At 41.5% G+C, this 25,430-nt stretch overlaps 1 protein-coding gene across 3 annotated transcripts in view; it reads left to right on the forward strand.

The window, feature by feature from the left end:
* NADSYN1 (NAD synthetase 1) overlaps positions 1 to 25,430 on the forward strand; it is a 50,983-nt gene that overhangs the window by 16,887 nt on the left and 8,666 nt on the right. For 2 of the 3 annotated variants that reach the window (XM_058161371.1, XM_058161354.1), the window contains exons 12-20: positions 2,155 to 2,203; positions 11,332 to 11,434; positions 14,410 to 14,578; positions 16,014 to 16,149; positions 18,412 to 18,518; positions 19,531 to 19,662; positions 21,322 to 21,391; positions 22,355 to 22,483; positions 22,942 to 23,118. In XM_058161371.1, coding sequence (XP_058017354.1) covers positions 2,155 to 2,203; positions 11,332 to 11,434; positions 14,410 to 14,578; positions 16,014 to 16,149; positions 18,412 to 18,518; positions 19,531 to 19,662; positions 21,322 to 21,391; positions 22,355 to 22,483; positions 22,942 to 23,118 — 1,072 coding nt within the window. The remainder of the gene's footprint in view (positions 1 to 2,154; positions 2,204 to 11,331; positions 11,435 to 14,409; positions 14,579 to 16,013; positions 16,150 to 18,411; positions 18,519 to 19,530; positions 19,663 to 21,321; positions 21,392 to 22,354; positions 22,484 to 22,941; positions 23,119 to 25,430) is intronic. The other variant, XM_058161362.1, reaches the window with a different exon arrangement.

Genomic DNA, 25,430 nt, shown 5'->3' on the forward strand with positions numbered 1-25,430 from the left:
CTTTGTATACATTCAAACTAGACTCTGTTGTTCCTCTATGTTATATAATATATGTGGGTATATGCATACTTTTGTGTTTGTTTGTTTGTTTGTTTGTTTGTTTGTTTATTTAGTCATTTTTATGTAATGTATATTGGAGGTGGAGAGACCTGTATGCAATACAATTTCATTTTAATGTATGCCAATTAGCGTACATTCAAAGTGACAAAATTATTCTAAGTTAAGTTTTCCGTGGAATGATCTTATAGACAGAATTAGGAGAGAAAAATATCCTCTTCTCTTAGCCAAATTTCCTTATTACAACTAAGGGTTTAACTACAAAACTAGTTTTAACTACAAAACCAGTGCAATGTCTGCATAATCCATAAAGATGCCCAATAGAAATTTGCATGAAATGATGTCCTATGGTAGGGGTACCCAACCAGTGGGCCGCGGCCCACGAGTGAGGGGGCCGTGAACGGTTTGCAGCTGGGCCGTGTAAACAGCTGGCGAGCATGCATCCTCATATAATAATAATAATAATAATAATAACAACAACAACAACAACAACAACAACAATAATAATAATAATTTAATTTTTATACCGCCCTTCTCCCGAAGGACTCAGGGCGGTGAACAGCCAGATAAAAACAATATACCGTATATACTCGAATATAAGCCGATCCGAGTATAAGCCGAGGTCCCCAATTTTACCCCAAAAAACTGGGGTAAACTGGGGACTCGAGTATAAGCCGAGGGTGGGAAATGAGGCAGCTACGGTCGGAAACCCTCCCTCCCTCAGCCGAGAAGGCTGGCGGCTCCCGCCCGCCTCTCACTGCACCGCAGGGCTTCCCAGCTAATGCAAAGCCCGCCAAGTTTGCGCCATCCGGTATAATGTGAAAAAAGAAGAAAAAAACTCGGTATAAGCCGTATATACTCGAATATAAGCCGACCGGAGTATAAGCCAACGCCCCCAATTTTACCCCAAAAAATTGGGGTAAACTGGGGACTCGAGTATAAGCCGAGGTCCCCAATTTTACCCCAAAAAACTGGGGTAAACTGGGGACTCGAGTATAAGCCGAGGTCCCCAATTTTACCCCAAAAACTGGGGTAAACTGGGGACTCGAGTATAAGCCGAGGTCCCCAATTTTACCCCAAAAACTGGGGTAAACTGGGGACTCGAGTATAAGCCGAGGTCCCCAATTTTACCCCAAAAACTGGGGTAAACTGGGGAAAACCCCTGCTAAGCCAGTCCTGCTCGGAAAAATAGATACGTCTTCAGCTCACGGTGAAAGGTCCGGAGGTCAGGAAGTTGTCGAAGTCCTGGGGGAAGCTCATTCCAGAGGGTAGGTGCCCCCACCAAGAAGGCTCTCCCCCTGAGGGTCGCCAGCCGACACTGCTTGGCTGACGGCACCCTGAGGAGACCCTCTCTATGGGAGCGTACCGGTCGGTGGGAGGCATGTGGTAACAGAAGGTGGTCCCGAAGATATCCCGGTCCTATGCCACTTGGGCAAGCAGTGAGCAAATGTGTGCACACACATGCTCCATTTGTGTGTGCTTGTCAGCCACTTATGGGAACCATCCCATCCTCCCGCTGGTCTGCAAAGCGGAAACATTGGGGAACTCTTCCCTATGGTATTGTATGCCTCTGGAAATTATCTTTTCTTGAAGGAAGGAATTTTCATTTAGGGTAAGAACCCTCAATTGCAGTGAGGTCACAAGAACTTGCAATAAAACCTAGGCTTTTTGGAATTTCTTTTGAGTAACCCTACATGATTGTGCTATTTATTTATTTATTAGAATTTGTCAAATAAAAACGAGAACAAGAATAAAAGAATAAAAATACAGTAACAGGGATGATAGGCACGTTAGTGCACTTATGCACACCCCCTCTATAATGGATAATTGTACACAACATAAATAAAGGAGCATTGCTTTACTATAAAAACATTAGAATAGACTTTTTCTATTCTATTCTATTCTATTCTATTCTATTCTATTCTATTCTATTCTATTCTATTCTATTCTATTCTATTCTATTCTATTCTATTCTAAAGCAGCATTGCTTTACTATAAAAACATTAATGATGATAGTGATCCCAGAAAGACAAATGACATGATTTTGTGAAAGTGTGCTTTTTATATTTGTTTTAAAATATGTCTGCTGTATTTCAGCTTAGGTCCAGCATGTTGGCTTTGGGACTACTTAAGGTGTAGTAAACAGGTAAGGATTTTAATTTTTTTACTGACCCAAATTCTAAGCAATGGTAAAATCTGTATGAAGACATAGGGAAAGAAGAGAAGGTCCCCCCCTCCTTTCTCTCTGTATAAACTAGAAACTTGCACTAGCAATGAACCTCTGTATGCTGCCTTTGGGCTGTTTATGACTCACCACCTGCATCATCCTCTATCATGTGTTTGACAACTTGACTCTTTGATCTGACTCTAGAGCAGGGGTGTCCAAACTATGGCCCGCGGGCCAACTGCGGCCCGTGTGTCAGTTTTTATTGGCCCGCAGCAAATTCTGAAAATATAATTGAATATGGCCCGCCGCCTTCACCATTCTGCGCTGTTGCAAAGAGGGTTGGGGCAGTTCAGCCGCCGAGCAGCAGGGGGAGCTCGCGCAGCAACGGAAAGGTGGCGCCTGCGTAGCTGCGCCGCCAAAATGGGCGACTCTGAGGATGAATTTCGGTGGCGGGATCCGCTGGGGCGGCGGCGGGGGGAAGCGGCGCGCGGGATAGGCACAGGCGCTGCTCCGCCACCGCCCGTCCCGTCCCAGTGCGGACTGAAGCGGCGGTGCCCTCGGCTGCCGGGAGGAAGAGGCAGCGGGAGGCGGACGGAGAGCCGCTGGTGGTTCCGGCCAAGTTCCGCTCGGAGGCGGGCCAGGCGGGAGGCGGCCCAGGGCTGGTGAGTCAGGCGGGAGGCGGGAGTGGGGGAAGAGGCTGAGGATCGCCGCCTGGGAGCCACTGACTGCCACCTGCTCTCCGCCTAGAGGCGAAGGGCCACGGAGGCCGCCGCCCCGCTGCTGCTTCAAGGGCGGAGGGCGCCAGCCGCGGACTCAAGGTCCGGGCGGCCCTACTGCTTTTGGAGGCCCCGGCCGCGCCCCGCACGCCCCCGCTGCCCACCAGCTGCTGGAAAGGGGCCCCGGCTAATGCAAGGCCGGGCTGGCTGTGGGAGCTGAGCTCGTTGACGGGCACCCCGGGCGTAGCTGCGCCGCCAAAATGGGCGACTCTGAGGTTGAATTTCGGTGGCGGGATCCGCTGGGCCGGCGGCGGGGGGAAGCGGCGGGCGGGGTAGGCACAGGCGCTGCTCCGCCACCACCCCATCCCGTCCCAGTGCGGACTGAGCGGCGGTGCCCTCGGCTGCCGGGAGGAAGAGGCGGCGGAGGCGGACGGAGACCCGCGGGGGGTCCCGGCCAGGCCCCGCTCGGGGGCGGGGCCAGGTGGGAGGCGGCCCAGGGCTGGTGAGTCAGGCGGGAAGCGGGGAGTGGGGGGGAAGAGGCTGAGGGGATCGCCGCCTGGGAGCCACTGACTGCCACCTGCTCTCCGCCTAGAGGCGAAGGGCCACGGAGGCCGCCGCCCGTCCCAGTGCGGACTGAAGCGAGGCGGTGCCCCTCGGCTGCCCGGGAGGAAGAGGCAGCGGGAGGCGGACGGAGAGCCGCTGGTGGTTCCGGCCAAGTTCCGCTCGGAGGCCGGGCCAGGCGGGAGGCGGCCCAGGGCTGGTGAGTCAGGCGGGAGGCGGGGAGTGGGGGGGAAGAGGCTGAGGGGATCGCCGCCTGGGAGCCACTGACTGCCACCTGCTCTCCGCCTAGAGACGAAGGGCCACGGGAGGCCGCCGCCCCCGCTGCTGCTTCAAGGGCCGGAGGACGCCAGCCGCGGACTCAAGGTCCGGGCGGCCCTACTGCTTTTGGAGGCCCCGGCCGCGCCCCGCACGCCCCCGCTGCCCACCAGCTGCTGGAAAGGGGCCCCGGCTAATGCAAGGCCGGGCTGGCTGTGGGAGCTGAGCTCGTTGACGGGCACCCCGGGCGTAGCTGCGCCGCCAAAATGGGCGACTCTGAGGATGAATTTCGGTGGCGGGATCCGCTGGGCGGCGGCGAAGCGGCGCGGGATAGGCACAGGCGCTGCTCCGCCACCACCCCATCCCGTCCCAGTGCGGACTGAAGCGGCGGTGCCCTCGGCTGCCGGGAGGAAGAGGCGGCGGAGGCGGACGGAGAGCCGCTGGTGGTTCCGGCCAAGTCCCGCTCGGAGGCCGGGCCAGGTGGGGAGGCGGCCCAGGGCTGGTGAGTCAGGCGGGAGGCGGGAGTGGGGGAAGAGGCTGAGGATCGCCGCCTGGGAGCCCCTGACTGCCACCTGCTCTCCGCCTAGAGACGAAGGGCCACGGGAGGCCGCCGCCCCCGCTGCTGCTTCAAGGGCGGAGGGCGCCAGCCGCGGACTCAAGGCCTGGGCGGCCCTACTGCTTTTGGAGGCCCGGCCGTGCCCTGCGCCCGCTGCCCACCAGCTGCTGGAAAGGGCCCGGCTAATGCAAGGCCGGGCTGGCTGTGGGAGCTGAGCTCGTTGGCGGGCACCCGGCCGTAGCTCCTTGGGAGGCCGATCAGGTGCGTGGCTGCGGCGGCGTCGGGCTCTTCTCCGGGTCCTCCCTTCCCTTGGGGGCAGCTGAGCCGTCGCTCTTTTGCGGCGTTTCTGTCCCAGCATCCGAGGCGAGTTCGCCTTCAATCCAAATATTACATTAAAATCAACATAACACAAACACACACGTACACAAACATAGAGATACACATGCACATATATATAACTCACACATATAGTATACTTAAGCCTAAACTGTGCATAGGGACTACCCAGGCGGCTGAAAAAGTGATTTCTGACAGGTTCTCACACTTTTGACTGGTCCTCACACGTACAACTATCTTTACATTTTGCACCCTATCTTGTAACCGTGGTGAAGAGAAGCAGTTGTGAAATGAGTGATATGGTTGTTAAAAATGCTGCAATGGGCATAAATGTGAGGATGGTCATAAGTGTGAGGACTGATCAAAATTACTTTTAGCCCTCTGAGTAGTTTCTATGCCCATAGCCACATCCACTCAGTCACATGAGCAGTTAGCCACGCCCACCAGTCACATGAGCAGTTAGCCACGCCCACCAGTCACATGAGCAGTTAGCCACGCCCACCAGTCACATGAGCAGTTAGCCACGCCCACCAGTCACATGAGCAGTTAGCCACGCCCACCAGTCACATGAGCAGTTAGCCACGCCCACCAGTCACATGAGCAGTTAGCCACGCCCACCAGTCACATGAGCAGTTAGCCACGCCCACCAGTCACATGAGCAGTTAGCCACGCCCACCAGTCACATGAGCAGTTAGCCACGCCCACCAGTCACATGAGCAGTTAGCCACGCCCACCAGTCACATGAGCAGTTAGCCACGCCCACCAGTCACATGAGCAGTTAGCCACGCCCACCAGTCACATGAGCAGTTAGCCACGCCCACCAGTCACATGAGCAGTTAGCCACGCCCACCAGTCACATGAGCAGTTAGCCACGCCCACCAGTCACATGAGCAGTTAGCCACGCCCACCAGTCACATGACCACCAAGCCACACCCCAAAATAAGCCACGCCCACCAGTCACATGACCACCAAGCCACACCCCAAAATAAGCCACGCCCATTCCCCCCCCCCCTTTGCTTATTTTTCTGTATTTGGCCCTCACTCAAAAAAGTTTGGACACCCCTGCTCTAGAGAGTAGGAATGAAACTGGTTTTACATAGGAAGAGTGGGAATGGGCATTTTTGGACTACAAAATGCCAAGCTAAAGAGACAAATTAACAAATTTTATAGGGAACCCAGGTTCAAGCCTCCCAAGCTTGTCAGGATCACAATAAAATTAGTACATGCCACAGATATCTAAATTAACTTCAAGCCTGGTGCCATGTTACTGAGCCTTATTATCATGAGAGAAAACTAAAACAAATTGGAGGAGCCACACCGCCTTTTTTTTAATTAAAAAAAATCTTACTATCAGTGAGCAATCATGTGCCTTGGCCACTCCAAAACAATGCAAAAGTACCAGCAAAGAAAAACAAACAAACTCCTGAGAAGCTCAGGCTACAGTAAGTCTGGCATATTGCCAAGAACCTTTAGCTGTTACAATGTATTAAGGCTTAACCAGAGGCAGTTTCTGTAACCAGGGCAATAAAGATTAGGCTAGAAATATCACCATAATGTTTCCTTCCTGCCTTCCTTACAGGATTAGCCTTGTAAAGTGGAAAAAACAAACAAACTCCTGAAAAGCTCAGGCTACAGTAAGTCTGGCATATTGCCAAGAACCTTTAGCTGTTACAATGTATTAAGGCTTAACCAGAGGCAGTTTCTGTAACCAGGGCAATAAAGATTAGGCTAGAAATATCACCATAATGTTTCCTTCCTGCCTTCCTTACAGGATTAGCCTTGTAAAGTGGAAAAAACAAACAACCTCCTGAAAAGCTCAGGCTACAGTAAGTCTGGCATATTGCCAAGAACCTTTAGCTGTTACAATGTATTAAGGCTTAACCAGAGGCAGTTTCTGTAACCAGGGCAATAAAGATTAGGCTAGAAATATCACCATAATGTTTCCTTCCTGCCTTCCTTACAGGATTAGCCTTGTAAAGTGGAAAAAACAAACAAACTCCTGAAAAGCTCAGGCTACAGTAAGTCTGGCATATTGCCAAGAACCTTTAGCTGTTACAATGTATTAAGGCTTAACCAGAGGCAGTTTCTGTAACCAGGGCAATAAAGATTAGGCTAGAAATATCACCATAATGTTTCCTTCCTGCCTTCCTTACAGGATTAGCCTTGTAAAGTGGAAAAAACAAACAAACTCCTGAAAAGCTCAGGCTACAGTAAGTCTGGCATATTGCCAAGAACCTTTAGCTGTTACAATGTATTAAGGCTTAACCAGAGGCAGTTTCTGTAACCAGGGCAATAAAGATTAGGCTAGAAATATCACCATAATGTTTCCTTCCTGCCTTCCTTACAGGATTAGCCTTGTAAAGTGGAAAAAACAAACTCCTGAGAAGCTCAGGCTACAGTAAGTCTGGCATATTGCCAAGAACCTTTAGCTGTTACAATGTATTAAGGCTTAACCAGAGGCAGTTTCTGTAACCAGGGCAATAAAGATTAGGCTAGAAATATCACCATAATGTTTCCTTCCTGCCTTCCTTACAGGATTAGCCTTGTAAAGTGGAAAAAACAAACAAACTCCTGAAAAGCTCAGGCTACAGTAAGTCTGGCATATTGCCAAGAACCTTTAGCTGTTACAATGTATTAAGGCTTAACCAGAGGCAGTTTCTGTAACCAGGGCAATAAAGATTAGGCTAGAAATATCACCATAATGTTTCCTTCCTGCCTTCCTTACAGGATTAGCCTTGTAAAGTGGAAAAAAACAAAAGGAGATTTCTTCCAACAACCGGTTCTCTGAACTGCTCAGAAAGTTAACAAATGGTTCTCTCGAATAGGTGCGAACTGGCTGAATCCCACCACTGGACACAACCCTGACCCAGCCTTCAATGAAATTGAGTTTGACACCCCTGTATTAGAGATTTTTACATTGAACAAAGGGATAATGCCTTAGTGGCTTTGCAGCTGAAATTTTTGACATAATATGAAGTAAGTGAATGCAACGTGAGTTGGGATTGTGATAAGTGGTGCTTTTTGTTTGCGGCATTGTTCATCTGCTAATGACTTAAAGCAGGGATCCCCAATCTTTGAATCAATAGGCATCTTTGGGAATTAAGAGAGTATGCATAGCATAAATGCAGGGAACTCCCATTTATGAGAGTATTTATGAACAGTATACATGAAATGTTAGCAAACTCCTTATGCCAGAACTCAGCTCATCTTATCTTTATACTATGCAGATGAACACACTTCTAATTAGGTAATAACTATCTGTTATATTATTTAAGAAAAATGCCTTTGAAATCTGTCTGAACGCTAATGTCAGGTTTCCGATTGACGAACCCAATTGAGCAAGCTCTGAGGAGACGATCCAATCTCTTAATGCAGGGCTGTCAAACTCTCGGCCCGGGCTGGGTGCCTCACACACTGGCCACACCACGCCTGGTTTACTAAAGGGAAAAATCCCTTCACAAATGTGGCAAAAATTTTTGCAAAATGGGGCAAAACTCATTCTTAACAAATTTTATAGGGAACCCAGGTTCAAGCCTCCCAAGCTTGTCAGGATCACAATAAAATTAGTACATGCCACAGATATCTAAATTAACTTCAAGCCTGGTGCCATGTTACTGAGCCTTATTATCATGAGAGAAAACTAAAACAAATTGGAGGAGCCACACCGCCTTTTTTTTAATTAAAAAAAATCTTACTATCAGTGAGCAATCATGTGCCTTGGCCACTCCAAAACAATGCAAAAGTACCAGCAAAGAAAAACAAACAAACTCCTGAGAAGCTCAGGCTATAGTAAGTCTGGGCATAGTGCCAAGAACCTTTAGCTGTTACAATGTATTAAGGCTTAACCAGAGGCAGTTTCTGTAACCAGGGCAATAAAGATTAGGCTAGAAATATCACCATAATGTTTCCTTCCTGCCTTCCTTACAGGATTAGCCTTGTAAAGTGGAAAAAAACAAAAGGAGATTTCTTCCAACAACCGGTTCTCTGGACTGCTCAGAAAGTTAACAAATGGTTCTCTCGAATAGGTGCGAACTGGCTGAATCCACCACTGGACACAACCCTGACCCAGCCTTCAATGAAATTGAGTTTGACACCCCTGTATTAGAGATTTTTACATTGAACAAAGGGATAATGCCTTAGTGGCTTTGCAGCTGAAATTTTTGACATAATATGAAGTAAGTGAATGCAACGTGAGTTGGGATTGTGATAAGTGGTGCTTTTTGTTTGCGGCATTGTTCATCTGCTAATGACTTAAAGCAGGGATCCCCAATCTTTGAATCAATAGGCATCTTTGGGAATTAAGAGAGTATGCATAGCATAAATGCAGGGAACTCCCATTTATGAGAGTATTTATGAACAGTATACATGAAATGTTAGCAAACTCCTTATGCCAGAACTCAGCTCATCTTATCTTTATACTATGCAGATGAACACACTTCTAATTAGGTAATAACTATCTGTTATATTATTTAAGAAAAATGCCTTTGAAATCTGTCTGAACGCTAATGTCAGGTTTCCGATTGACGAACCCAATTGAGCAAGCTCTGAGGAGACGATCCAATCTCTTAATGCAGGGCTGTCAAACTCTCGGCCCGGGCTGGGTGCCTCACACACTGGCCACACCACGCCTGGTTTACTAAAGGGAAAAATCCCTTCACAAATGTGGCAAAAATTTTTGCAAAATGGGGCAAAACTCATTCTTAACAAATTTTATAGGGAACCCAGGTTCAAGCCTCCCAAGCTTGTCAGGATCACAATAAAATTAGTACATGCCACAGATATCTAAATTAACTTCAAGCCTGGTGCCATGTTACTGAGCCTTATTATCATGAGAGAAAACTAAAACAAATTGGAGGAGCCACACCGCCTTTTTTTTAATTAAAAAAAATCTTACTATCAGTGAGCAATCATGTGCCTTGGCCACTCCAAAACAATGCAAAAGTACCAAAGGTGCTTTTTCAAGAGGCAACTGGACTTTCTGGAAAGCAAGGAAGACCAGTTGTCTCTTGAAAAAAGAACCTTTGTGACAGCCATGATCTGGATGACTGAAGAATCCCCATAGACAAGAGACTTCTGTGCTCAGTGAACTGACAAAGCACACTTTCACACCCAGGAGAGAGCAATCCTTAGATCCATTTGCCCTATTTAAAGACACCAGTTGGTCTTATTCGCCTCACAAGATATCCTAAGGAAATCATTCAGATTTAAGGAAAGATCACATGCCCCCAGAAAGGCAGTAAAAAAATCAGTGCCAAGTTTGCATCCTGCATCTTGGAAGTACACCCAAAAGAACAGTGCCAGGAACCACTAAAGCAGTGTAAAAAGCTTAAAACAACCCTTCCCCTTTAAGAAAGTCAAGCCTCTAATAAAGCAAAGTACCAGCAAAGAAAAAACAAACAAACTCCTGAGAAGCTCAGGCTATAGTAAGTCTGGGCATAGTGCCAAGAACCTTTAGCTGTTACAATGTATTAAGGCTTAACCAGAGGCAGTTTCTGTAACCAGGGCAATAAAGATTAGGCTAGAAATATCACCATAATGTTTCCTTCCTGCCTTCCTTACAGGATTAGCCTTGTAAAGTGGAAAAAAACAAAAGGAGATTTCTTCCAACAACCGGTTCTCTGAACTGCTCAGAAAGTTAACAAATGGTTCTCTCGAATAGGTGCGAACTGGCTGAATCCCACCACTGGACACAACCCTGACCCAGCCTTCAATGAAATTGAGTTTGACACCCCTGTATTAGAGATTTTTACATTGAACAAAGGGATAATGCCTTAGTGGCTTTGCAGCTGAAATTTTTGACATAATATGAAGTAAGTGAATGCAACGTGAGTTGGGATTGTGATAAGTGGTGCTTTTTGTTTGCGGCATTGTTCATCTGCTAATGACTTAAAGCAGGGATCCCCAATCTTTGAATCAATAGGCATCTTTGGGAATTAAGAGAGTATGCATAGCATAAATGCAGGGAACTCCCATTTATGAGAGTATTTATGAACAGTATACATGAAATGTTAGCAAACTCCTTATGCCAGAACTCAGCTCATCTTATCTTTATACTATGCAGATGAACACACTTCTAATTAGGTAATAACTATCTGTTATATTATTTAAGAAAAATGCCTTTGAAATCTGTCTGAACGCTAATGTCAGGTTTCCGATTGACGAACCCAATTGAGCAAGCTCTGAGGAGACGATCCAATCTCTTAATGCAGGGCTGTCAAACTCTCGGCCCGCGGGCTGGGTGCCTCACACACTGGCCACACCCACGCCTGGTTTACTAAAGGGGAAAAAATCCCCTTCACAAATGTGGCAAAAAAGTTTGCAAAATGGGGCAAAACTCATTCTTAACAAATTTCTCAACAACATAAATTTTGGACTCAGTTGTGGTCGTAAATTGAGGACTACTTGTAGTCTCAGCCAAACTAATAAAAAAAACCTTCTTGTCTTACCTTTACAGCTGCAGGATTTTAGACAATATTTTCTACATCTGTTTTCAAATAGATTAAAAATTGTAAATTAACCTTCATTTTGGATATTAATTATTATGGGCCATTCATGGATAAATGTAGCTAGAAATAAATAATGTTGAACTATAAAATTAACAGTTTGAAGATACAACTTCCGAAGAATTGCATGCATGGTTCCCAACAATGTTCTAATTTGGTTTCCTTATTGTGATTGTTAAGGGAGGATTTTTCTTGCCACTTAGTGGTGGTGTGGACAGTTCATCTGCAGCCTGCATTGTCTATTCCATGTGTCTTCAGATTTGTTATGCAGTAAAAAATGGAAGTAAGTGCATTTGAGCAGTTTGGGTTACCAAAGGTTAGTTGTAGTTGTGTCAGTTTTCTTATTTGTAGGAAACCATTTCTATGTTTAATTTGTTCACTGATTATATAAACTTTTTTTAATTGAATTACATAATTGGCCCCTCTGACTCCATCGTTTTTTTACATTATTTGACATTAACCTTTTTAGCAAATGTACCAGTTGAACTGAATGTTTTGCCCTTAACCATCAATCTAAAGCAGGGGTCTCCAACCTTGGTCCCTTTAAGATTGTGGACTTCAATTTCCAGAGTTCCTCAGTCATCTTTGCTGGCTGAGGGACTCTGGGAGTTGAAGTCCACAAGTCCACAATTTATTCTAATTATAAATTGTAATTATAACTAAGGTCTTGATGTGCTTTGGATTTGAAAAGGAAAAATAGAATGCTTTGAAGTATATGGTGGGAATATATTTCTGTAACATCTGTTGGTAACTTCTTAAGGCAACTGCATCTTGTCCTAAAACAATGCAGCTGCCTTTCCACAGCTGTAATAAAATGCTGGGAAAAGTTGCATATTTGCCTTTTGGAAATGCTATGAAGTGCTATGCTTACCTATTCCAGGTTGTACTTTTGGTTAGGCTGTTAATAAACTGATGAAGTTTTTAGTCTCTCTGTATAACACATATCACCTAACATTTCGAGTGCTCAATTGCAGCTGTATTTTCTAGGAAAAAAAATTAGTAGTGTGAGCAAAATCAGTAATAGTTGGTCCTTTGTTACCAGTCCCCTCACTGAGATGTTCCCAAGAGGCTTTCAAGTAAGCCTTGTTGCCACACAATTTGAAAACTACATAGGTGGTATGTCTCTATACTTAGACCATTTGCTAACTAAACAGGATGGAATTAGCTTTAAAGATTTAGAACTTTCTGGAAGGAGTATTTTTTTTGGGCTGTCTCTTGCATAATGCTTAAAGGATTAAATGTTTGTTGAGTTCTGAATTACAAATCTTTTTCTGCAATATATGACTTGTGTTACAATATATCTGTTTATCGATATAATTACACTGAAGAAAATTATAGTGTTGATTGCCAAAAATACCTTGAGATAATTACTACTGGCTATTGTCTTGTTTGAAATGCTGCTGTGTTATTAATTTAGGAGGAGGAGAAATCAAAGGATGAAGTTATAAGTGATACCGGTAGTAATCTCGCCAACTTCAATCCATGGAAATAGCTTCCTTTTTACTTCAGTGAAGGGGTGACCAACCTGTATCTTCAGGAATGCATATATTCCCAGAGCCCATTTTTATAACTCAACTTGGAGATTTCCAGTACAATAATTACTAAAAACTAATAACGAAATGCTGAGATTTGAAAATGGAAACATAGCCGTAAAATAGGCATGCCATACTAAAAAACAAAGAAAGAGTTCAGAATGTGGTGTGATGCCTCCTTCTCCCACTTGTGCCTTTGAAAAAATTAAACTGACCGTTGGTCCATTTTTTAAATTGTGATTAGCTGTAATGGTGTGTCAGAAAGATTTGAGAAACTGGGCAAAGAGATACTAATATATCCCACACTGCCTCCTCTTTACAGCCTGAGAAGTTAGGGATAGGGCCCCTTCTGAGCCTCTTTCTCATTATGCAGCTGCAGGTTATCCCTTCTCTAATCCACTTGTCTTTCTCAAGTTCTTTCTCACATACCATTACATTAGCTTTCTAAAACTCTGGATAATGATGCCAGAGTCAGCTTTCTTTTTATATAACTGAAAGTGTGTGTACATGTACATGTACACACATACACACACCTTTTAAGACTCATAGGCAGACATAAAGACAGTAGCCCTCTTCAACCATGTTGTCATTGACTACTGGTTGCTGACAGAGCATGCAATATTAGCATGTCTTATATATTAACTGTTTTGTGAAGAATGTTTTTATTGATTCCTTATTTTCCCTACATCTAACTTCTTATTTTTAATTTTATTAGGCTAATTTCATGTCAATAACATGCCACACTCTATAATTAAGTTCTGTAAAGTGCATTTTCTTATAGATTAACTATCTTTTATAAAAACATTACAAAAAATTCAGCCAATTTTCTAGTCCAGTTGATTTTAGTCAAAGATTGTAATGTGTGTGCTTATCTCTCATATGGAATCAGGGTATTTAAAAACAAAGGAGTACAGGTAGTCCTCAACTTTCCACCATTAGTTTAGTGACCATTTGAAGCTACAGTGGCACTGAAAAAAAATAACTTATGACCATTTTTCACACTTAACAATTGTTGCAGCATCTGTATGGTCATATGATTCAAAATGTGGATGCTTGACGATTGGGATATAGTTTACGACAGTGCAGTGACCTGGGGTCATGTGATCACCTTTTGCAACCTTCTGAAAAAGATTTGTTTAACAGCCATGGTATTAACTTAACAACTTCAGTGATTCACTTAACAACTGTGGCAAGAAAGGTCGTAACATGGGGCAAAACTCAACTGTTTCACTTAGTACATTTCGTGCTCAATTGTGGTTGTAACTGAAGAACTACCTGTAAATACATAACATAATGGGTTCTATGTTGGAGTAAAACATGCATAGGAACATACTGTATCAGAATTAAAAGCAAGTTTAACTTTTGCTTTTTGGAATCAAGAAATGTTTCTTAAATGTTCTCTCAGTCAAATTTAATATTATTGCATGTATGTGTCGTTTAGATCTTACACAAATCTGTAAATAAATTAAGCCACATTTCCGTTGTACTTAAGATACTAACTTCTTCTGCCACAACATGGTTAAGTTCCTTGTTCAGAATAGAAGTAAATGTATATGTGCATTGATCTGTAAATTTAAACAGACTTAAATTAAATAGTTTTGTTTAATTCAGGGTTTATTTTATGAATTGAAATTAAATGGTTTTCAATTTTGTGTTCTAAATGCAAATGTAAAAATAATGTTTTGTCCACACTCTTCTTTTTCCTGCCCCCTTGTCTTTTTTTCAGATCAGACAGTTTTGGATGATGTACGTAGAATTGTAAATGATGAAATGTATATACCAAAGGAAGCCCAGGAGCTGTGTGGCCGTCTTTTAACAACTTGCTACATGGCTAGTGAGAATTCTTCTCAGGATACTTATGACAGAGCCAAGTCTTTGGCTGAAGAAATAGGCAGGTATAAAAATTAACATTGAGTAGTTAATGTTTAAAAAGCATTCCAGCCCCAATCTGGTGTGGTACTTGTAGTAAAAATCCTCAAATGCAAAATTACGCCTCTATTGAGTAGTAAAATGTATCAGAGGTCACCACAAACAGCATTTTAAAGAAGAGAGAACATGGTTTAAAAGTGTCAATCTAAATTTCAGGTTTGGTGTGGGCTTTCTTACGAAAACATTTTCCTCATTAACCAGTTCTATTTCCCCCTCTTTGGGGCATAAATAGTGCTTTTCAATATGTACTTGTTTAAAAAAAAAGTCTTCCTAAGTGACAGATCTTCCATAGAAGAAGAGATGAAAAAGCATTTCTTGCGTATTCAGATAGATATATTATCATTCCATTTTACTGTGACAAAAACTGGGGCAGAAAGGAGTTTTGACATGGGTAGGTATACTGATGATAGGATATATTTAGGCTTTTTGGATAACAGATTTGAGGATGGTGGGTGACATGTTCTTTTACAACATCCAATTTTTTAAAAAAAAGTTTTTCTGAACCAACCCAGCTACACTACAACTACTAAACTTCTTTTAGTCCATTCAACTTGCTCTTTTTTATTCATGGCCTAAATTTAAGCTAGGATTTCAAATGATACCCAATGAAAGGTGGCTTATCATATTTGAAGTAGATTTTTTTTCCAGATCAGAGCACTAATCCAAACTGTTCCAAATTACTACTCTCCTCATTACCAATAATAAATACTTTTTTTTTTTTTGCTATAGAACAATTTTTCTCAGCCTAGGGCACACATTCTCACAAACACATTTTCTATTTTACAGAAAAATGCAGTTGGCCACCATTTGCCTAACTAGAGATAGTATTAGCTTTAAAAACTGAGAGCCATGTTTGTGAAATGAAAGTCTTAAAAATTCATGTGCCTTCAAGTTAACTTGGACACGTCCCTGAAGTTTTCTTGGCAAGATCTCAGAAGTGCTTTTCCAAGGTTCCCAGAAGTGCTTTCTAGCCAAAGTTATCCAACTGGCATTGTGTCTAATGCATAATGCTTAATAACAATATCATTTAGGCTTATATGCCGCCCCTTAATGCTTTACAGGACTTTCTGGGTGGTTTACAATGTTGACGCATTATTTGCATATTGCCCCCAATAATCTGGATCCTCATTTTACCGATCACGGAAGGATGGAAGGCTGAGTTAACTTTGAGTCCCATCAAGATCGAACTCCAGGCTGTAGACAGAGTTTGCCTGCAACACCACATTTGGTAACCACCAAGGCTCTTAAAAGGATTGCATAATGCTTAAACATTATTTAAGCATTATTTAAACATTATTGAATTTCAAATTGCATCCTTTCTTTATTAACCTGTTGTGCATGCTTTATTTGTTATTAGTGCTAGTTTAGATGCAATTACAGAGGCAGTATTTCTTTCCCCAGCTATCATATCAACATAAATATAGATGGTGCAGTAAAAGCCATTTTGAGGATTTTCAGTACAGTGATGGGACGATCTCCTCAGTATCAAGTGCATGGAGGAAGCACAAGAGAAAATCTGGCTCTACAGAATCTGCAGGTAATATAATAAAGAAAAATGTGCTCTCTGAGTTGTTTTCTTGCAGTCGTTTCATTACCCATCATTAACATCATCAGTGCTAGAGAGCTAGTGCTCTCTGTTTATATTCTAGTGGCTTGCCCTATCAATATTAAGAGGTTCTTTGATTGGGCTATTTACTGTTGGCTTATTTGGCAGTTTCATGATGGAAGTATTGCTTACTTGATTATTCGTCTGATGTTAAAATTGCATGGATAGTTATCAAAAACTATTTAGCCGGTTTAGCTCACGCTGGTAAAAGCCTGTTATTAAGAACACAGTAGCCTGCAATTACTGCAGGTTCGAGCCCGGCCCAAGGTTGACTCAGCCTTCCATCCTTTATAAGGTAGGTAAAATGAGGACCCAGATTGTTGGGGGGGCAATAAGTTGACTTTGTAAAAAAAAAAATATACAAATAGAATGAGACTATTGCCTTATACACTGTAAGCCGCCCTGAGTCTTCGGAGAAGGGCGGGGTATAAATGTAAAAAAAAAAAAAAAAAAAAAAGTGCCTGACCACTCAACCCAATACAGCACCACCAACACAATCCCTAAAAAGAATAATACTACCATACATCAAGAATATCTCAGAAACCACCAACAGACTACTATAATCAGAATCAGTGTGACACACAAGCCAACTAAAGCCCTTCAAAACATCCTAAGCAAACCAAAAGATCCAGCAACCCCAGAAGAAAAAAACGGGAGTCATCTACAACATACATTGCAACAATTGCAACAACCACTGCGTAGAACAAACTGGCAGAAGACTGGCAGAACGCATCCATGAACACTAATTAGCAGTCAGAAGGCATGATGGAAACCCTTTAATTTCACAACATATGGAGAGACTTAACCAGGGGTGAGTTTCATATTATGTTACTACCGATTCGCTGCATGCACATGCGTGCCTCATTTACGTGCCCGCCTGCCTTCCGCACATGGGCCTGGCCTTCCGCACGTACGCTTTGCTAACTCACGTGCCTTTCATTCATGCGCCCTGCCTCAAAAACATGCCTAAATAGGACAGCATAGACAGGCCCACCCACAATTTCCGCTACTGGTTTGGGCAAACCAGTTCAAACCGGCTGAATACCACCTCTGGACTTAACCATAGTTTCCATTGGGAAACTGACCATCCTAAACAAAGCCAAGTCCAAAAATGGTAGGGAATTTCTAGAAGTCTGCCACTCTGACAAATTAGCCATCAATAGACACATACACATAAACAATATGTCAATAAACTCTGCAAGAGACAATCAACAAGCAAAAGGGGAACAAAAAGGCCTAAGCATCTCTTTACCAGCAATCAGCACCCAGATGAGCATAGATTAACTCTGAAATTAACATCAGACCAATAATCAAGAAAACACAATACCCCAATCATGAAACTGCCAAACAAGCCCAACCAAAGAACCTCTAATACCACCCCTGCCTACACTGAGAAGGCAAGCCACTAGAATATAAATTGAGAGCAAAACCCACTGCTTACTAGCACTGATGATGTTATCTAGTTTGGGTAATGAAATGTCTGCAAGAAAATAACCAAGCTCAGAGAGCACCAATAACCCCTTAGTATAATAAAGATCCTAGTCGCATGTCAGCTGGGTGGCTATCTATATATTAAGATACCAGACTAGAAACCAGGAGACTATCAATTGTAGCCCTGCCTTAGCCATGAAACTGGGTTAGGTGACTTAGGCAAAGTCTTCTCTCTCAGGCAAATTCTCAACATCTTATACATTGTGTAACAGTAATTATCCATATAGGGAAATAACCTGGCTTATATTTTTTTGTTTTGTTTCATTTCATATAAATTTTAAAGGCTTTAACCATCTATTTCATTGTTGGTTTATTTGTCTAATACAACTAGCCTGACTTATACAATTTTTCCGGAATTAAAAGGGGACAAAAATGAAGGCAGCGTTCATTCAAAGGTTTGAAAAGGATTTTCTCTCCCTGGGACAGATAAGAAAGATGAGAGATGAAAGCACGTTGGATCTTAACATCCATAATCCATCTGGAGATGTTAAATACTTTCCCTCTAATAGCAGTTTCAATCGTCTTCTCTAATTCTCTCTTTTCTTCCTCTTCTTTTCTTTCTCTTCTTACCTTGATTATCATCTTGATCCCCCTCTTACTCCTTTATCTGTAATGCCTACTGTGCTTTGTGTACCATTTCTATTGTATACCAATTGAAAATTCCAGCTTTAGTAATTCCTATTTTCTATGTTTAACTTCTAGGCCAGAATAAGAATGGTAATCGGCTATCTATTTGCCCAGCTGTGCCTGTGGACTCGTGGAATGCCTGGTGGATTGTTAGTGCTTGGAACAGCTAATGTGGATGAAAGGTGTTGATTTATTAAATCTCTTTAATTGCTGGTAACAATAAAAAACATTGATCTGTTTGGCTTTGCATATCAAATGGTACAATTTCAAAAGCAAAAGCTGTTTAGCACTCTGAAATATTTTTCGGTATCATGTTTGAGCAGTTTAGTTTTTCCTAAAAACATTGCAGAAGCTCCTTAGATGTTATACTGTAGCATTGAGCATATGCAGTTTTGGAAGAATCCTTTTTGTTGTTGTTATTGTTCCAGTTTTGTTAACTTGGTTCAGTATTTCAGTTTGTATGAAACATAATTCTAACTTCGTAACTTTGTGTGTATGTATGGTTTTCAAGGTGAAATTAATATATGTGACTCAAAATTATAGACAAATTATCCTAAGAAGAGAATTAAATGTGTCTTTACCAGTGATTACGAATCATTCCAGAACAAATCCAGGTTTACTGCCCAGAGCTAGCTTTAATATGTGACTGGGTCACTCTGAAAATGGTGAGATTCTTCTCATGTTTTCTGTAAAGTAACTGCCTTTTAGATACTTCTTCTATGTGACTTTCAAAGAGAAAGAAAACACTCACCATATAGAGGTTACAGGAAGAGAACCGGACATGTTAACTCTGGAAGTCTTTTCTCAATACGACATAAACTATAATAAAAATTATAGTTTACTATCTGAAAAATAGTAACATTACATAAATTATACTTGACAGTTAAAAAGCTTACTGTAGATTTTTTATTGACTGTGGATATATTTCTGAGTGACCCTCCGATTCATTCATACACACCCAATCGGAGAAGGCTGTAATGGGAGGATAGAGAACAGCTTAACTTCATCTGACTTAATAGAAGCATTATATCAGGTCTTCCTTTCTCAGTCTGCAGACTTTTTCTCAGAATTATTGGAAAAATTTATACAGTTATAATTGCACAACAACTTCGGGGAGCGTTGGATATTGTTTTAATATATTTGTCATCACCTTTAGACCTATAGAAAATAAATCTAAAAATATTTCTTTCTTAGCCTTCGAGGATATTTCACAAAATATGACTGCTCCAGTGGTGACATCAACCCTATTGGTGGAATTAGCAAAACAGATTTGAAATGCTTTATGCAATATTGCATTGAGAATTTTCAGCTAACATCCCTCAGAAGGTAAGTAGAGAAGTAATGAAATTTATTCCAGTCTGTTCCAGTATAGAATGATCTGATTCTTCCCCCGCCCCCCCGTTTTCCTAGGATTACTGAATGCTTCAAAATTTGATCTTAACTAGGACTTAATAGAATTGCAACTAAATTCTGAATATCAATGAGTAAATAGTTCCTTTAAAGAATGATTATAGCAAATACAGTCTTGCTGGCTAATAAGAAAGCTTTTTCATACTGATTTTCTTAACACTGGACAATTTTGTTAATACAAAGCAGTTGTGTGTAATAGTCTTGCACCCCTAGTCAGGTTGTTTGTTTCCTGATACAACTGTGGAGGCCACTTTTTTACTTGCCTATAAGAAGTACAAGTTAAACTGGAGGCAAATTTTAGATACCATATTTTTCAGAGTATAAGACGCAGCTTAGTTTTTGGGGAGGAAAATAGGGGAAAAAAATCTGCCTATCTGGCTAGCATCCTTAGTCTGGTCAGCTTCAGCACATTAGTTTGCTGGTTTTGAGCATGCACGTGTGTTTTTTATCCCCTGCTTGGGGATAAAAATCAGCTTCTAAAGCACAGCTGATTTTTGGAGAGAGAAGCAGGCGAAGCTGGGAAGATCGTGTCACTCACTAGTGCCTCATTAGGGCTGAAAAAAAGCTTCAAAAAAGCTACATTCAGAGTATAAGACGCACCCGAATTTTCAGCCTCTTTTAGGGGGAGAAAAGGTGCGTCTTATACTCTGAAAAATTCAGTAATTATCTTGCTGAAATATCTAGCCTCTTTTCAGCTTCATGGTCTTTACTGCCTGGGACATGAGCTTCTGGGATATGTTGATATTTAACTAAATCTGTTCTTCCTACTATCCACACAATTTTTCAAATGCCATTGTTTACACACAACTCCAAATTATCACAGAACCACACTCAGGCTTCATGTTTGGTGGAAAGGTGATTTTTTTTTAAATGTTTCACCTCCCCCCCAAAAAAGTATATTCTATAGTTATGTCTGAATAGTTTCAGTTCATGAAATAATCAATTCGTAGTATTTTGCTCAAAATAGTTCAGGCTTATTGATGTTTTCTTTTGCATACCTTAGGATTTCATGATGAAGTCAGGGGAAAGTCTCCCATTAAAATCATTGTATGAGGAGTTGTGTTCCATGGACAAATGCTGAATAGTAGCTAAACTTTTTTTTTTTAGTCTTTGCAGGGATTTGTGAATTTTCTTGGCATATCTGACAAGTTTGGGGCAATGTTCCACAACCAGCAGAGAGAAAAAAAATGAATCTGAAAATAAGTTGGATATTTCAGGAAAACAACAGTCCAGAATATTACCTTTCAATCTACCATGAAGTATTTTCAATAAGAAAGATAAAGATTTTGGAATGGTATTCATAAGTCCTCAGACTTTTATTTCACTAAAGATCAGCTTCTACTCAATTAGGGATTCAGTGAAATGTACAGTTTGACCAAGAGTGCCCACATTTGTGCATTCACCTGTAAGTGGTCAGGCAATGTTGTACTTCTACTTGAATAGAAATGTAGCATGAGGCAGACAAATGATGTGGCCCTGCTTAATAATTGCTTTTGTTCAGATGGAACATGTTCATGGTAATAGAAATGTATTACTAGAGATTAATTTGATTCATTTCATTTTACTTGTACACAGTATTATATCAGCACCCCCAACAGCAGAGTTGGAGCCCCTGCAGAAAGGAAATGTTACTCAAATGGATGAGGTAAAAGTGCAATGACTACTACCATCTTGTAAGCCCGTATTTTTAATTTGTAGCATCTTCTTCATGCAGTCTCTTAATCTTCCTCAACATTCAAGAAAATCTTGACTTTTGTGATTTAGGCATCATATGGAACTCAGCATACATTAGCCAACTGTGTATTTTCCTGGTAAGATAGTTCTACTGCAGACTCGCATGTCTTCTGCAATAATATAAGTAGCCCTTGACTTATGATTCAGTTGAGCCCAAAATTTCTGTTGCTGAGACGTTTGCTAGGTGAGTTTTGCCCCATTCTACGACCTTTCTTGCCACAGTTGTTAAATAAATCTCGCTTCCCCATGGACTTAGATTGAACGTTGTAAAAGGGATCACATGACTCTGGGACACTGCAACCATCATAAATACAAGTCAGTTGCCAAGCATCTGAATTTTGATCACATCACCATGGGGATGCTCAATGGTCACGTGAAAAACAGTCAATAGCCACTTTTTTCAGTGCCATTGTCACTAAATGAACTATTGTAAGTTGAGGACTATCTATATAAGTTATAATGGGCATATAAAGGCTATTAAAGAATTTAGAATCCAGATTGCCAAAGATCTACCAGAGCTTCACTATTCCTAATTAGCAAGACATTTTCTGGTAACACCCCCCTTTCACAAAGATAAGGAATTTTACTGACAGTAGTTAGAAATCTGTACACACACACCCCATATCACTCGAAAACTGCTTCTGAATTATAATTAATGACAGTAGGACAGAATTGCGGGGTTTAATATAATGAAGTGATATAACTATGGTATTGTATTTTAATCAGGTTAAATATTAATTTTCCCCAAGTTCAGAGAAATCTAGATTAACTATAGTTTCAATTCAGTGATGGGTGGCTTTTGAAGAATTTATGATTCTTATATTCATCTGGTTTCTCTTTTTCTTTTCCTTTTGCACTGCGTATGAAATGTTAGGTAGACATGGGTATGACGTATGCTGAACTCTCAGTCTATGGTAAACTAAGGAAGATAGCTAAGGCCGGACCTTATACCATGTTCTGTAAAGTGGTCACAATGTGGAAAGAGATATGTTCTCCAAGAGAGGTAAACAATAACTTTCCCTGATCTACATCTACACAAGCAGCACTAAGCCTTGGTATGCTTATACACTGGAAAGGTCAAAGTATAAATTTGAATTTGGCAAATCATGATATGATGATAATGTCTGAATCATTTCCCGGTTATGACTTCTTCAGTTATAGACTATTCTTAATCAGTAAGTGCTACAGTTTCATTAAGGAGAATTCCAGGGTTCAGCGTGTGTCTAAGATGTGTGTCTTCACATCTTACTTAACTACAGCTCTGGTGACACCCCATTTTGACTTGAGCACTCCTGTTGATAGTACTGAAAGCAATCAGTAAGATTGGACATGCTTAAATATAGGATTGCAACCTTTGAAACTTAGTTATAGACTAATTCTATATGATGTTTCTAGGGGGGCGGGTGGGTTTTGATTTTTTGGTTTTTTTGTGTCCCTGAAATACTGCATTTTGTTCACCAGGTGGCATCAAAAGTTAAGCATTTCTTTCAAATGTATTCAATCAACCGACATAAAATGACTACCCTTACTCCCTCCTATCATGCCGCCAACTACAGTCCTGATGATAATCGCTTTGATCTGAGACCTTTCCTTTACAATTCTGCTTGGTCCTGGCAGTTCAGGTGTATAGATGAACAGGTAAGCAGTAATCTATTTTTAATGTTATGTGCCGCCCATGTTTAGAGGTGTATGCAGACACAGGATTTAATGTTTTAGCTGACTGCTGAATTTAAAGCCATCCATCTGGTTGAGGCTGGGTTAGGTGGACAGTTTGTGATCTGTGGGTACTCTCAAACATCATAGTTGGGCAGTTAGTAGCATCAATATTATTTAGGCTCTGAAGCTATTTTTATATAGAATAGAATAGAATTCTTTATTGGCCAAGTGTGATTGGATACCCAAGGAATTTGTCTCTGGTGGATAAGCTCTCAGTGTACATACAAGCAACAAGTGATGACTTATGATCCTAATCAGAAAATACAATAATCATAAATCATAAGATACAAACTTAATGATAATCACAAGATACTAAATAAGAACACAACATAAACCATAATAGGATACTAAATAAAGGCAATCAACATAAATCATACCATAAAAATAACAAAGTTATAGTCATAAGAAGCTAAGGAAATAAGTGATAAGAAAGATGAGAAGATGAGAAGGATAATAGGTAATTACTAAGTGATTTGACCTCCTGGGGCATAGATAGTGTTATGGGAATTAATTGTTTAGCAGAGTGATGGCATGGGGTCTGTCTGGTTGTTTTGGTGTGCCGTGCCCTATAGCATCGTCTTGAGGGAAGAAGTTGAAACAAGGATGTGAGGGGTCTGTAAATACTTTCACAGACCTCTTTGTAGCTATTATTTTTTATTTTTCACAGCCCTCTTTGTAGCTGTAATACTTATAGCTATTGTTACGGGATAAACTTTTTTCAAAGTAAGCTTTTCAACAATGGGAATACACTTTGCGATGGCAAATAGAGTTGTGCCTGCTGAAGTTTAGGATCCTCCCACAATGGTCATTCATGCATAGGCTATTGCTTCTATACTTTTCGTGGTATATTTTTTCACACTTGAATAAATGAAAGTTTACCTCAGCCAAGATAAAATATAAACTTTTTCTTTTTTCAAATGCCTGGGTAAAATTGAAGTGATTTATTTTCCCCAGTGAAAGGGTAGGGCTGAAGCCCTGTTTGCATCATCACTTAGCTTTGAAGATGATGGCAACCATGGATATGATTTTATTTTAACGCTGGAGGTATCGGATGTGGAAAAATCAAGAATCCCTGGTCATTGTGGTGTGTTTGTGGTTTTCATTCACAGCAATAACATGCTAACAAATATTCTTTTGCTGGACAGCGGATTATTAGCCCCTCTACATATTCCCTGCCTAAATGTTATACCATGGTTGGTATCAGTAATGTATTTATATACACAGTAAATGCAGATTCCCATCTCTGAAATGCCAGATAAATACTGCAACTGTATGACTTCCTTGGAAATCAAGATTAAAATATTCTACATGATCCCTGCCATTTTTATGCCTGTAAAAATGGTCCTGCATAATTTTTCCATCATTTTCTTTATAGTTTTGATACATGGTGAAGGTAAAAAAAAATCTTATTGGCTTCCATAAGATCTCGGTTTGCTGCTAGAACAGCATTATTTAAAAAAAATCTTTCTGTGCTCATAATATACAGTATAGGAAAGATTAATCTAGACTTAAGTATCTGATTACCAGGTTTTTGTTACGTTATTAGTCTTTGCCAGATATTAATAAGGTAAAGCTAAAGGTTCCCCTTGCACATATATGCTAGTTGTTCCCAATTCTAGGGGGCGGTGCTCATCTCCGTTTCAAAGCTGAAAAGCCAGCGCTGTCTGAAGACGTGTCAAGCTACCTCCGACAATATAAAAGGAAAGAATTCACCTTGACTTCATTTGGAATGAAAACAAGTACTTTTACTTTTACAGTCTGGTTAGCAGCCAAGCAAAGCTGGAACTGAGACAAAATATGGCTAACATATCATATCCCCCCAATTGTCCCTCCTCCTCCAGGAGGTCAGGGTGGTCTGGTCCAATGCCAACTCCTTCACGGCCCCTCGTGGTAATCTTCTTCCACAGGTCTCTGGATGTCAGTCAACTTAGGAATGCAGTGTCGGTTAGAACAGCGCGCGCTGATAACACTCAGTAGTTAATTATCCCTCCCACCTGTTATGTCAGCCGACATAAGTAATAGGCTCCTCTCCCTCACCCTGGACGGAGGCATGACACATCTCATTTCCTTACAGTTTAAACAATAAACATTTTACATTCTATCTACTGGTATAGTCATTCAAACGTATATGAAGATTGGAGTGGAGGCTGACATTCGGCCCTCCTGCAACAAGGACGTCAGTCCTAGAAAGAAAAAAAAGAAGTTAGGGTTTGTCAGGATATTTTTTATAGAAT

The sequence above is a fragment of the Ahaetulla prasina genome, chromosome 1 (genome assembly GCF_028640845.1).
Source record: "Ahaetulla prasina isolate Xishuangbanna chromosome 1, ASM2864084v1, whole genome shotgun sequence".
Classification (NCBI taxonomy): domain Eukaryota; kingdom Metazoa; phylum Chordata; class Lepidosauria; order Squamata; family Colubridae; genus Ahaetulla; species Ahaetulla prasina.